The sequence below is a fragment of the Polyergus mexicanus genome, unplaced genomic scaffold (assembly GCF_030449975.1).
Source record: "Polyergus mexicanus isolate NDT 795.1 unplaced genomic scaffold, iyPolMexi1.0 SCAF_3, whole genome shotgun sequence".
In the NCBI taxonomy this organism is placed as follows: Eukaryota; Metazoa; Arthropoda; class Insecta; order Hymenoptera; family Formicidae; genus Polyergus; species Polyergus mexicanus.
In genome coordinates this window covers 623902-638360 of record NW_027223323.1, presented here as the reverse complement: position 1 = coordinate 638360, position 14459 = coordinate 623902, and the positions used below count along the sequence as shown (strand labels likewise).

Here is a 14459-nt window from a genome sequence, read left to right as displayed (position 1 = left end):
ATTCGATTGCGAGCGATTGCGATTACGTGCCGCTGATATGATCCGATATCATGCTTGTCGGCCGACTTTATAATTGCCTCCGCATGAGATGCATCTCGCGCAGATACCAATCGCTAATAATTGCTACGATAGTTTTTATCGACTAGTGAATCATCGCATAATACTCCTTTGACTCTAAATGAATACCGGCAGTATAAAATGCGGTATTAATTGTTACTACTTTTGAAACACGTCGTTTTTTATTAATAAATTATTTTTACATTATTTGTCTTTTAGTTACTAGTTAAATATTTTAGGGAATGGAACGTGTGTTAAAAATAAGAAAAGAAAATTGAAAATATAAATAATATAATTGCTATAATAATAATAATATAATTATTATATTTTAATATGTAATATGAATATGAAAATATTGTACATTATAATTAATATGAAATAATTATTGAATAAAAGGACCTCTCAAAAGAATCACGCAACGATTCATTGCACGGTAAAACCATCAAGCAGTTATTAGCAATTATATGAAAACGACTTTACATCGAATTTTTTCCATTATATGTAAAATACTGCATTTTATATAACTTTCATATAGACACGCGCAACTAATAATTTTTATGTTTGCCTTTTAATGGGAAATTTATATATTTTTATAATATATTATTGAAAAATGCTACATTAATCTCCATTTTCGACGGAACTTGTGAAATATCGAGTTATCGAAAATTCGGCAATCTTTTATCAGAGACTTCGACTTATTCCGCTTGAATTCTTAATCAAAGATCGGCGCGCCTTGGTAACAACCACCTCAATCCCGCGGTTTGCTGAACATCCACTCGAGCGAGTCGGTTTTCCTTCAACCGAAAAGACTCATCGTAGAATTTTCCGAATTTTCGTTTAGCCAGCTTCTGTTTGACGAGAGGGACCAAAGTAATTTTCTATATTATATTATTAATCCGATATTTTACAAAATTACATTAAAAAACCTGCCTGATTTGAATTAAATAACATAAAACGAAGTAGATACTGCATTACCATTTGATTGACAGGTCTCTGTCGAAAACCGCTGTCTCCCAATATTTGCGTTTTATTTAATAATTAATAAAAAGTACCAATTAATTTTGATCATGCGACGTGCAAGACGAAAAATGTAACATCAATGAACTGATTTAATGAATTTCATTTTTTAATACTTTTTATACTTTTATTGTGTCCGTATTCATCTGAAAATGAACCACCGCCAGGTGGAATGCCATTTGTACCGGAAATATACACTTTGCCTATTCATTAAAGGCACGCGCGAACGTGCACGCTCGCTCCCGTCGACATTAATTCCATTGTTCTGTTTATTCCCCGTGAATGAAATTAAAATAGCTTCTCGGACACGAGGTACCTGACGGACGATCGAGCGAGTGGTGGTGGTGGTGGTGGTGGTGGTGTGCAAAGTGGGGAAGAGTATGGTTTAGCCCGAGGGGTGGAAGGACCTTATTGCGACTTCACCTTTTTAATTAAAGTTTGAAACTGAACTAGAGAGAGCGCATGCGAGACAGCGTCATACACTCTCAAGCCGGAGTAGAGAAGCGCGGCGCATAAAATAATCAAGTGTAGCTTTCTCAGCAGTGAGCACTGTCATCTCGCTTGTTTAACATTCCGGCCATTATAAAATAAGTGGCTGCCGAGTCACCAAGTAGCTCGCTGCCGAGATGTAATTTCTGGAAATACGTAAAATTTTCCAATAGGTCGTAACGTTTATTTGATATTCTTTATGGAGAAGTGACAGAGAAAAGTTATTGATAAAAAGAGAGAGAGAGAGAGAGAGTTTTTTCGATATTCTAAATGATTTCTATGTACGCATCGCCGAGCGAAATAAATTAGAGTAATATCTTTAGCGGTTTAGTATCTTTTTGTTACCGCTTCATTGAAAGCAGATCACGTAGAACGACATAAACACGCGGGCGACTAGCGCAATCTGCACGGGTGTCTCGTATCTAATTCGCTTTCTTAAGCTTTATAGCGCTATTCTATTGTCTACGGGTACCATTAATTTCGGTAATGGTTAATCGATAGACAGGGGAGTTGTGGGTACTATCCTACGGTCGCAGTTCACGTGTAATTGTACGGATTCGAGCGATCTGCAGGAAGCAAGAAGTACAATAAGGCTACAATAAAGGTACTTGCAGAGCTGTAGGAACGGCGGCCGATAGTTAGACACCTGTTCGCGGCATATACAGACGTGTGCGAGCGTGTGTGCGCGGGAAAAATGAGAAAAAAAGACAGCGACGAGAGACGAGACACGAGAGCGATCGGGAAGAGGAATTATAACCGACGAGAACGGAAGGCGCTATTTATTATCAGCCTCGTAGAGTACAATGGCTCGCGACTGCTGATTGATGTTCTCGCCTTTAGTCACTGTCCGTCCATATGCTATATTTACAACAATCCGCCTAACCCCGTACATCATCGAAGAAAAGCGCAACGGATTCGCGAGGCGAGTATTCGCGCGTGCGTTCTGTCTTTCCGCGAGATTTAATTATTCTTCATCGCGCTGATTTCCGCAATAAACTTGGGTAATTAAAATGATAGAATTATTCAACGAGTTGCAGCATAGCCGCGCCCGATATGAATACGGGAACAAGCTCTACGTGCTATTTAAACAATTTCGAAATATACGTCCGGTTACACATTCGGCGTACAATTCGCGTTTGTTCACAAAGAGAACCTATTTTGATGGAGCGCGCGCGTTGTATGCGGGCAAACGTAACGCGCCGATTGCGCCAAGTTAATTATTTACGCAGCGAATTTATCGTGAAAACGTTATGATCGACAATTACGTGGAGTCAAATAATACGGTGAAAAATACGCGGCGGCCATTATCAGACTCCAGTGCCGCGATAAATCGAAATCGGGTATAGAATATCGCGAAACAATCGAGCGTCAGTAAGTAATCAGCTGGACGTCCGGCGTGGAGACCATACTATTTAGAATGTGACGTGTAACCCATACACATATGCAGACACACACGCATATGGACTTACGTGACGAGAATGAGTTACCGCACGGAAGCAACCAGTGGCGTAGATCTCCACGCGGTTGTCTCATAGATTTCCGGTAAATACTCGCAAAGTGCTTCTCGAAAATCTTAACGCGGATTCTCTCTGTAGTTACGTGATAACGAATATATATTTCGCTGCAAATTTTTTATTTTTTCGTCGAAAGAAAGTCGCATTCATTGCGGAGCACATGCGATGAATGAATAAAGTGCAGTTGTCGCGAACTTGAATCGCACGTGACACGTCGTGAATCGTTGGTGCATAATGCATGGTGAAATTGCGGATAACACAGGGGAATGAGCTTTCCGCATCGTCACCATCATGATCATTTAACTCTCCGAGCCAGGCCCGATAACGTAAGCGGCGCCCGCTTTATCTCGCCCCTATCTCGCGAGGTCGCATTATTAATTGCGTGACGATGGAGTTGCTCAATTGCCGAGAAATTGTCGGCACAAAGAGCCTCGGAGCGCCGACCATCGCATCGCGCGTTCGCCATCGAAAGAGACGCGTGACGCATCGTTACCACGTTACGGTGATATCGAGAGTGACTCGACGAAAGGACAAGAAGACCTATTTATTATACACGATTGGCCCGAACATCGAGCGATAATAGAACGCAGACTGCGTCGCGTGTGTACGATACAATGGCTGGTGGCCGCGCGCGTTCTCGATCACACGTACACGTGCCTCGATCTGTCACGGTGACAGCTGAGCTCTTTGAGGTAAAGGAGGGGTTGCCTGCCTTCTTTACGAATCTGCATTTTTTTATATTGTCGAGAAATATGTAAAAATATGAACATTCGCCTTTAGGAAATATCGTTCATATTCGTTGTAATGTACATATGCTTTGGAGCGTTACGTTGCTTCGAAAAATTGTGGAAAGTTTTCGAAAAAAGAAAAGGATGGGAAAGGATAGGAAAGGATAGCAATATTGTTTATTTAATCTTTTTCTTTTAGGACATGAATTTTAAAAGTATCCATCTGAGATTCGAAATCTTTTTATTACAATCTTATCGTGTTTGCAGACATGCAATTATTTTGAAAAGTTATAAAGAAAAATAAAGAGGTTTAATCGTATATCGCGTGCATATGTTTATATAGCAAGATAGATTTTTTTCAAGGAAATATCGACGTATATTCCTATCATGCTATTAAATTAAACTGAAGCATGCAAAACGTATATTATATTTTAGTATCAATTATATGAATTTGTAGGAGTGACTTTATAAAAAAATGATTTCAAATTATACGGCAATAATACGTAATCCTTTGCGATCCTATATCAAGATTATATCTACAAGCTGAATATAGTGCTTTTGCATTCTCTACTTCAAATGATATAATATTCAATAATTTTTATCTTATATTATAAATATATTGCATTTTTTGTATTAAAGGCTATACGCTGACAAAAGATTAAAATAATAGATACTTAATATTGACTTATATGTGTGCAAATTCGAAGCGCAAAGGATTATTGCCGATTATCATATACATATATTCGCAAGTGACCCAGAAAAAAATGCTCACGTTTAATAACAGCAGCGTACGTCGCAGGATCCGTTTATCGTGTCGCAGTGCTCAATCTCTTTCTCTCTCCTTCACCGGTGTGTTCTTTCTCTCTTCTGCCTACCCCCCGCACTGTCGCTCTTCTCCGTCCCGATTGCCGGCCGATTATCGTAATTCACAAGTCGCCGTCGTCTCTCACCGTTACACACAACACCATTGTGACGCGCGTGTCAAGTGAGAAAAATCGCTGGCCGCCGTATGCGAGCTGTCAGATGCGACCGATCACTCACGCGACGCGTGTGCTTTTTCGCGCGTCACGACGGACGTTCCGAGCCTCCGGGTACGGCCAATCGACAAGAGTAATGCGTACCCCTCGCGACCCCGTGACGGACTGAGGTTCGCGCCGGCGGCGCAGCGCCGCCGTGACCCGTGGCGACACCGCGAACTAAATCCGCGCCCGCACACACGCGCCGCGATTAGGTTGGTATTCGTTCGCTCCGCGCCACGCGATCTGGTTCCTCCCGCACCTCGCCAATTTTAACCCTTCGGCTACTGTGGCGCTGTGCTTGTGTACTGATGGCCGGCTGCGTTTCACTCGCTGCGAATTTTGGCTCTCTATGAATGGTAAAGTTAGATATACATTGATTTTTCGATATTTACTCTTATAGGCATTGTTAATTTTTTAGAATATAGAGTATATTTTATACATTAATAAAAAAGAAAAGATCGTTACTTCGATGGATAAAACGAGGAGGTGAAACAAATATAATACGCCATTTTTTTCACTCGCAACATGGAATGCGAAACGGTGAAGTAATTGAGTTTTTGTAACGGTCAAACCGGCGTAGTTTTTGCATTGTTTTCAGTTCTCTGTTACCGAGACCGTAAATATACTACCCATGCGAATATGAATACGACTTCATTACCGTAGTTATGTGTACACTTTGCAAAATGAATAAAATGTTTTAGCAGTAGAGCGATATTACGACAGACTCTGCTGTTAATTAATATATAAAATTTACATGCGCTATAAATAAGCAATGCAACGGCGCGCGCCCATATGAACTAGCGAGCTAAAATTATTGAAGAGAAAAAACGCAATTTGCTAATTTTACAATCCTAATTTCGCACAATATCGAAGTGAATTTTTTGTTTTTTATATGAATTGCATCGAGTAAAATTTGCATCAACTTTAATACAAGAAAAAGTTTGAGAAAGAGAAATTTAATGTGTAATAGTTATTTTTCAACTAATTTTAACCCAACAGAATTTTAATTTATAAATGTTAGTTAAAAGAAGTTATTTCAAGTTGAATATTAAAAAGCCGCAAGGAAGAGAAGATCGCGAATTAATTTTTTCCTAAGAAACAATCGCCTTTAAATTACTCAAGATCCTTCCGTTCTCTCTCTCTCTCTCTCTTTCTCTTTCTCTCTTTCTCTCTTTCTCTCTCTAGAGAAAAATGCGAATAACTAAATGGAGACATTTTGTATTTATATATCTTCGTACTAAGTACCAACGTTTAAACTGAATCGTTGATTGAAACTTGCAGAATGACCAATAGTAAAATTAAAAAATTCTTGTCGCACTATATACGATACTTAAAAATTTCGATGTTGGTCATCCTGCGAGTTAATCGACGCGAAGTAAACGTTTCGATGGTATTAAGACTTGACTATTTTTCATCGTGCTTCGTAGTGTTTTCGGGATGTTGCCGCAAGACAATACGATGTGGTTTCACGTTGCTCTTTCCCACAAGCTTTTACCGGGCTGCGATGGAGCGAAGAAGGTCCATGGACATGGTTCGTCTCGTTCGACGAGCGGCGAACGTCGACGCGCGGGGATCCGAGAGCGTGACGGAGGAAAGGGGGCTTCGTATGTAAGTAACACACACCGCCTTTTCGAAATATATATCCTTGCGGTAGGTCGCGGAGGGGGGGAGATCGTCTCCTCGTAGTATCCCGAGAACGCAAGACGCAATTATTGGTCAGCCTGGCGCCTCGAAAATGCTCGGCTCGATCGCTTACGGCGCTTGTACATTATTACTTTTATTCTCGGGATACTCGATTTACTTGATGTTAAACTCGCGCGCCCTCGCGCGCTTTTCCGCTTTTCTACTAACGATAAAGGAAAATTAAAGATCGCAGAGAAGAGATTAAAAAAATGCAATATATATCTAACTATTAGAAATGTCATTTGTCGAGAATTATCGTGTGCATAAAAAAAGATATATGAATTTTATGTTTCTTTCACAATATTATAGAAATTGTTCAAAAATAAACTTTACATAAAAAATATATAAATCTTTTGATTAGAATCTTTTGAAAGTGCGTGAAAAATTTTTCGCAGTTCTATTTATTGACATTAACCTCGCGCACTTTTCCGCTTCTGTATTAATAATAAAGGAAAATTAAAGATCACGGAGAAGAAATTAAAGAAACGAGGCTAGAGAGAATGAATTTTATTCATAGTATTTTTATTCATAGTATTATTTCTTTCATAGTATTATAGAAATTGTCCAAACTATTATATAAAATATACATTTATATAAATCTTTCGATTAGAGATGAATCCTTTGAGAGCGTATGAAAAATTTCTGCCACGTTTCTATTTAGTTGATAACCCTGCGCAATTTTTCGCTTCTATATTAATGATAAAGGAAAATTAATGATCATGGAAAAGAAATTAAAGAGACGCGGTCTAATCTCTAACAGAAATGTTACTTATCAAGGATTGATGTTGTAAGAGAGGATGGATTTTATATTATTTTATATTTGTTATAGAAATTGTTCAAACTATAAAATTTATATAAAATACATACTTATAGATTTTTTTTTTTATTTAATGAATCTTTCGAGAATGCGTGCAAAATTTTTGCCACGTGTGGCCGCGAAAGACGTATAAAAATGAAGAGGTTTATTAGCAGTTCCCAGTTATCCAGAAATGTGTTTTGATCGGAAACATTTTCGCATCGAGCCGCTTAATTAAAGCTGTTTATTAATTCCGCGATTTGTACTTCCCCCGAAATGACCCACATCCTCTCGTAATCTCCATCTTGCCTCCATCCCTATTAGCTTTTTCAAACCACAAATCTCCTGTACCCGCGGATGTGGACACACACGGTGTAATTTAGCTCTCCGATTTGGGTCGACATCCATTGGGCCGAGATACTAAACGCCGACCGGAAACATCGGCGAGCATTGTGGCGACACGATCGAGAACAATATCGCGTGTCCATGAATCAAGCATACCACTCTCGAGACGACGTTCCCGCATTGGCTTACGGTACGATAATGTCAACCGATAGCGCGGAATCGGTCGGCCAAATCAATCACGGCAGATATAGATATCTCGCGATTTACACAAGGACCCGTCTAGAACGAACAAAGGTCGCGAATGTAGGGATCGCGGGAAGCGCGATTCGTTTCGTATACCATTGTTCCTGCGCAGACACCGAGAAGCCACCCTCGCGCGATCTGTCGCGATTCGCGTATCTCGCGTCCCGCTGTAAACTGGGCATGTAATGTTACGGGACGCTTGTCTTCTCTTACGAACGGAGTTACGAGAGGAGCGCGACCCTCCGGAGTGTAGTAGTCTCGGACGAGGCCAAATACGAGGCACTTAAACGACGGTCGCCAGGGCTGACCTCCGCGTTGTAACTCCGACTCCGTTTGTCTCGGCGAGCCATAGCCTTTGACAATTTCACCAACTTGTTCCTGTGAGAAGCTTCCGCCAGAATTGCTCTCTCGCGACCGTTTCGTGACGCAACGTTTATTACGCAAGTGACTTTACGATGCTCTTAAATCAATGAATCGCGACGACGTTGAATTCTCTCTCTCATAATTCGTCCGCGATGCGTCTCGCGCCTAAACGACGTTAACAGCTCTTGTTTTCACGAGCGGATCGAAAGAATCGGATATCCGGATATAGCGCGAATACGATCTTCCTCGACTAAGGGGTTGGGGGGGAGGAGGGAGGGGGCTTTTTCCGACGAGTAATTCCTTTGTGATTAGTGGCTCGGGGCATCGGCTTACCCGGACACGAGTAAAAGAAAACGTGGGATTGCTTCCTCGAGCTGTTATACGCCATCGTTACCGCACCCCGCTCTCCTAAAGCAAGCTTAGATTTAGTGCTACGTGGAAATAAACGCTTTCGCCGCGGTGAACAACAAGAATCGTTCGTTACGTTAATGACAGGTTCCTTCGGGCGAATGGGAAACTTGGAGCTTGCTTTCTCTCTCTTTCTGTCTCTGCGGATATCGGACAAAAACTCGCGTCCCTTTTCATCGAAATGAAATATCTTTGTACGCCGCACCGGCCGAATACCGATGCAATTAATCGTCTTGATGCTGATTAATTTTCTATAATTGGGTAAACATCGTAGAAAACGACGCGCGCTTTCTTCGAGCCGCCTATTAATCGGATAACGTATTATAAAATCGTCCCCCTCATCGAAAACAATGTCTGCGTAGTGAGTGACCATAAATCTCGGCTGCTTCTTTCACTCGCGCGCCTCGAAAGTTTTCGCGTCTTATATAGTATCTGTCAGATTTCGGCCGCGCGCTTCGCCCATTCGATATTTAGTTATGCCATTAATAACCCACTGTGTATCTCGCTTCTCGGTAACAGGCTTTCTCAATTAATCTACGTTACGAGTATGCCGAGTGGCGAGGGGAAATGTAAAAGCTCGAAAATTAATATTAATGCACGGAGCGGAGAAATCCGCGCGTTCCGTAGAACGCGGCGAATCGATATTTTACGCGGCGATGTCAATGGCTATAATGAAAACGTCGAATAATCCGATACCGGCGTAGCTATTCCTATTGTTTCGTACGGCGGCAAACCTTTATGCCGCATCCAATGAAATTGTTTCACCGACAATTTGCGTTACGCCGGTACAAATTGCTTCTCCGGATGGTTGCGGAACGAAAATCGCGCTGGAAAAATGAGCTCATTTGTCGCAAGCCACGTTTAAATTCGCCCGCGTCTCATCGTGGCGCTCTTCTTCAATTAATTCGTCGTACGTATTGCGACGAGTTTATTTTTTTGGCACGATTCTTTTCTAACGCGACAGTTGGAGAAATCGTCGACGTGTAAAACTGAAACGACTTGAGACCGCGGAAGGTCGCGGCGCGTCGATGAGAAAACGATAAAATATCTTTCCTTTTTCGCGGGAATCGAGTTGCGAGTCGTCGTCGGTTTTTCTCGCCCGAGATAGAGAGGGAAGAAGTTAGTTACATCGGAAATTTTTATGTTTTAATGGTGTCCGCTCGAACGAATGGCTACGTATGAAAACTGCCGGCTGCAGCGTGCCCGGTAAAACGGATCGCTTTTTTACGCGTCACCGCTCACCTTGACACTCGCGCGAGTCGCTTTAACGGAGCATGCGTGTTGCTTTCATCTTTGGCTGTGTTCCGATTCTCCACCCGGGTGCACCCGATATTATAGTATACGTAGACATATACTATAATATCGGATGCACCCGGGTTGGGAATCGGAATACAGCATTTCGTGGGGATCGCGCGAACGAAAAGGAATTGTTACCGCGGTAAGTAATCTCCGATTATCTCGTCGAGGATAATTCATAAATCACAATTCATTTATTATGGTTCTTACACCCGCTTCAATTTGCAAACAATAGACCGTTTCGAAAATTATAATTCGCGCAAAGCATTTCATATTCATACCCATCCTATCACAATTCGGTTATTTAACGCTTTGTTGCCCGGCGAAATATTATTGAGGCTTCGTTTGATTTATATAGATTGCATATGGCAGTAGTATTAATTAATGCAATGATTAAAAGACCGCTATGAAATAATTCAGATAATATTAATTGCGGCGCATGTTATTAAAATATTCACGTCGCGCTGATGAGTTTGCAGTCGCGTCGATAATGCTTTTGTACGAATATCGTTTCGTTACCGTTGTACATTCTTAACGTTCGATCGAATAAAATGCGATGTTTAATTCGACGATTTAGCTTTCCTATCACGCGAATCCTACCTATTTCGATCGACTGTTACTTCACATTACGCATTAAATGCATCTTTGTTAACTGGGTTGTATTAGCGAGCGATGCATATCCGTAGCTTTACATCGCAGGACATTGTCCATTCGACGAGCCACGATATTTCCATATTAACGCGCATCGCTGTCAGTTATCGGTTGAAATTAGTCGAATAATTTGTTCGCCGACGTGAAACGGTGCGGATAACACGGGAAGAGGGAAGGAAGAGGAGGAGGACGTACAGAGACACGTACAGAGACAGCGTGGGAGCGAAAACGTGGGACGAAAGAGCGAGAGACGAGGTAGATTCGCGGTTGTTGGAATTTCATAAAGGTCCATTGAGTCGCAATCGGGACAAACTGCGGATACAATCTGCGACCACCGCGGTTCTAATCCCTTTTTTTTCTCTTGGTAATGGACATCCTATTTGTTTGTTTCACGTGTTTATTCTATTTCAAGCTTTCTCCATGATTTAACGACGCGTTTATTTGGCCGGTATTGATTTTGTACCGTTCGCTTGATATGCGATTTTTTGCTAGATCATATAATTAAAATACGCGTTTATGGTATACATAATGTATTTGTCGCGTAACTCTTTATCGATATTGATTATGGATGGCACGTGTCGGCTTGCGTTAATACGAAGAAATACTTGGATACTATATGCGATTGGCGATAAGTAATAGCGTGGCGACATATATGTATAAGCGCAAAATATCTCGGGACTGGCTGGTGCCGGATGAGTGAGTCGAGTCGCGGTGAGGGTTGACCTGGCAGTCGGATCGATCCACTCTCCACGTAGAAACCTAGCCTCCTCTTTCGCGTTTGTGCCCCTGCGTCGCGCCTGCTTGCGCTCATGCCAGCCGTAAGGTTCCACGATGTTTCGTATCCTCCGCGTTCCGGGAAGGTCGCCAGAAAGGCCTCGCTCCAGATGCCGCCGTCGCCAAATATTTCCGATTGACTCAGTCAAGTCTCCCAATGAAAGGTACCGTAAAGGTATATCGAATTTGGTCGTTCGCGAACGTTCAGCGAGATCGCGAGTTTGTCGAGTCACAGGAGAGGCTTTCGCGAAAAAATGCTTTCATCATCTAACGTCAACGTTCTCCAGAAATGATCGATCGGCATTTCATCATTATATGCATCGTTATATATATATATATATATATATATATCTCGGGCGCCCGCGTCTCCACCGCGCTTTACACCTGTTTGTAGCCAATTTCGGTTATAGGAATATTCCGGCGTTGTATCCGTACTTGGGAACGTTCCATCTATCCGCGACGACCTGCTCCAGATATTCCAACCGAACATTCCAATTAGCCCGATCATGCGCCCTCGGACCACATAAAAGGCACGAATTCCGCGTGCGGATTTGGAGGTTCTGGGTCAGGCAAACCATGGAGCGACAAGCTCGTCTATTGTTCGCGTTCGCTCGCTCGGTTTGCCCGCTACGGGAAGGAAAATCAAGAGGTTAGCGTTATCGTAGAATTGGAGTTCAGCGAATCGAATTCTGCAGGCGGGTGGCGTCGTGGGAGATTCCTGTTAAAGCGCGTCATAGGACGGTAAATCGAATCTCGCTGTGATTCATTCTTATGTTAATTTTCAAACGCGCGTACTTTGTAACCCCGTTACATTGTGTCGGCGAATGTGCATAATGCATGGAGCTTGACAATATCCGCTAACATTGAGACTGTCGTCTCTCGACGATGTCATCGGTTATCGTCTCGTTTTACGACTTTTGCTTATCAGGATGTTATTATGGGGCATAAAGTACGGATTAATATAATGGTTCTTCTGCGCGAGAGGCTCGTTTATTGCCTACTTTGAGACACGCTTGAGTATCCAATCGCGTCGGTCGTAAAGTCTCTCGATACGCATACTCGCGCGTGTAGCTCGCGGGACACGCTTGAGCGGATATTCTATTCGCTCCTTATTTCACGGCAGCGAGGTTTTCTTAAGTACCGGAACTACTTCAGGATTCGAACTCCTCCCGAATTGCTTAATGTCTGGAAGCAGAAGCCTGACCTACATTCTCACGCTCCCATTAAATATATAGACTCATCCCGTCGTCTAAGACGTCGTCTTCGAGTTCAGCGCGATATCGGCGCTAGAGACTCCGATCTATATGTATATAGCGCGTCTATTATACCTCACTTTACGCGGTCACGTGCCTCAGTGGCGAGATTCAACGTAACCGGGGTATCGACAGGTTATTTCTGAAGGGGTAGTCTCGCGCAACTACTCCTCTCCCCTCCCCTCCCCCCTCCCTCTCTTTCAATGAAGGGGTTAGACTCACATTACTGCCGTAGAACCATGATTACTGTATCCGGTACGGCTATAGCGTCCAACGTAATGGTAGGCAATAGACGAACGCGCCTTGTTACTCAACAGGCATCAATTCGATGCCGGTATATATAGAACAGATGGTGTGCGGCTCGTTAACTCCATCATTACTTTCGCGCACCGTTTTTCCCTATGATTTCCGACGCATCGCCGATAAGTTATCGTTATCGATGGGAATGCAGATTTGCGTATTGCAAAGTCATCTCGCGTTTCCGAGACGTTGCATGGCGCGATCGCATGGATCGATCGCCGATCATCTCTTTTTTTCGTTAAACTTTTCGAAATAAGGAAGGGTATTTGTCGCGAAGATGGAAAGAGGAAATGGACCGCTGCAAGGGAACATCGCCGGGATTTTAATAGGCATGGTATATATCGAAGGATTTTTTCCCTCTCCTCGGGATCACGGGGCGACAGGGGGGTAACGCGGGGGCGAGCAACGATCGCGTTGATCGCGTCGCGTCGTGACGTCGGAAAGGATCGCGCTGCCGTTTCGCGCACGGCCGCATCCTTTAAAGCCCGTCGTATCCCGCAACGGCACGGCACGAGGCAAGTAGGGAAAGCACGGCAAGAGCAGGCTGGCTGGATAGGGCGGACGGGAACGGATGGTCTAAGGTGCCGCGCGAAACGACGAGGTGTTTCTCGTTGTTTGCGGGTATAGAAACAGGGTGTGGGGGTTGAACACAACGAGGGTTCGGAACATTACGCTTGCTACGCTCGTCCCATCCCCATTCTGTCCCGCTGCCGCCGCCGCCGCCATCCTCTGCCCCCCCCCCTCCCTCTGGGGGCCCCAGTGTGGCGTAAGCGCTGTTTATGGAGACCGCAGGCGGCATCTCCCGTCGAGCTTAGCGCTACCATTGCGCTCAGCCAGCCTCGGTTACGAGCGAGGGGATTTTCTACCGGATGAGGATGCTGTCTCCGACAGCAGCGACGTGGCTTTCTCGATGGTATATCCCTTTGCGCCCGCGGATCTCGGTTTAATGTATAAAAATAAGCTCGTTCGATGCTCAGATTTTATTTCGCGCGAGACCTCGCGTGTAACGCCGATGGCGAATATTCGTGCGGGCGTGTCACGCAAATGTAGAATTGCGTTTCTTGTCACCGGGCTTTCGTTTATGCTACGGGCGATTTAATCGCTATAAATGCGTACGGGACGTTCTGAGCGCGCGGACTAAATCGTACGCGATTCTTGTCAAATTTTTTAGTCGCTTCTGATTGCGCATTACGTGCGAATATAAACGCGACTGGAACAGTGACACGAGTTGGCAGTTTTTAATGCCGATTTTATAGAGAATCTGGCCGTATTATACAAATTTTTCCGCGCTTCTTTCGCTCCTGACTCTCTCGCGATCGGTTCGATATGTAAAAGTAACGAGTATCGCATCGAGCGATCGCGTGCAGGGGACGATGATATTACGAGCCTGAATCGTCATAAGTACATTTGAATACGTTACGATGGCACAAACGTAACCCCTGATGCCGTGCAGTTTTTCGCTTGAGACGTCTCCGTCGTTCACGAACTCAGCTACGGCCGCGCGTTCGAAAAGGTATGCGAAG

General features: G+C 43.5%; 2 protein-coding genes across 3 annotated transcripts in view; one reads left to right on the top strand and one right to left on the bottom strand.

Annotated features, from left to right (window-relative positions):
- LOC138944978 (discoidin domain-containing receptor 2-like) overlaps positions 1-4934 on the bottom strand; it is a 111693-nt gene extending 106759 nt beyond the window's left edge. For both annotated transcript variants that reach the window (XM_070316099.1, XM_070316098.1), the window contains exon 1: positions 4578-4934. The gene's annotated coding sequence lies outside the window, so the exon portion shown is untranslated. The remainder of the gene's footprint in view (positions 1-4577) is intronic.
- Positions 1-14459, top strand: part of LOC138944875 (uncharacterized) — a 279898-nt gene that overhangs the window by 48966 nt on the left and 216473 nt on the right. Inside the window, exon 3 of the mRNA XM_070315941.1 lies at positions 6252-6432. Coding sequence (XP_070172042.1) covers positions 6252-6432 — 181 coding nt within the window. The remainder of the gene's footprint in view (positions 1-6251; positions 6433-14459) is intronic.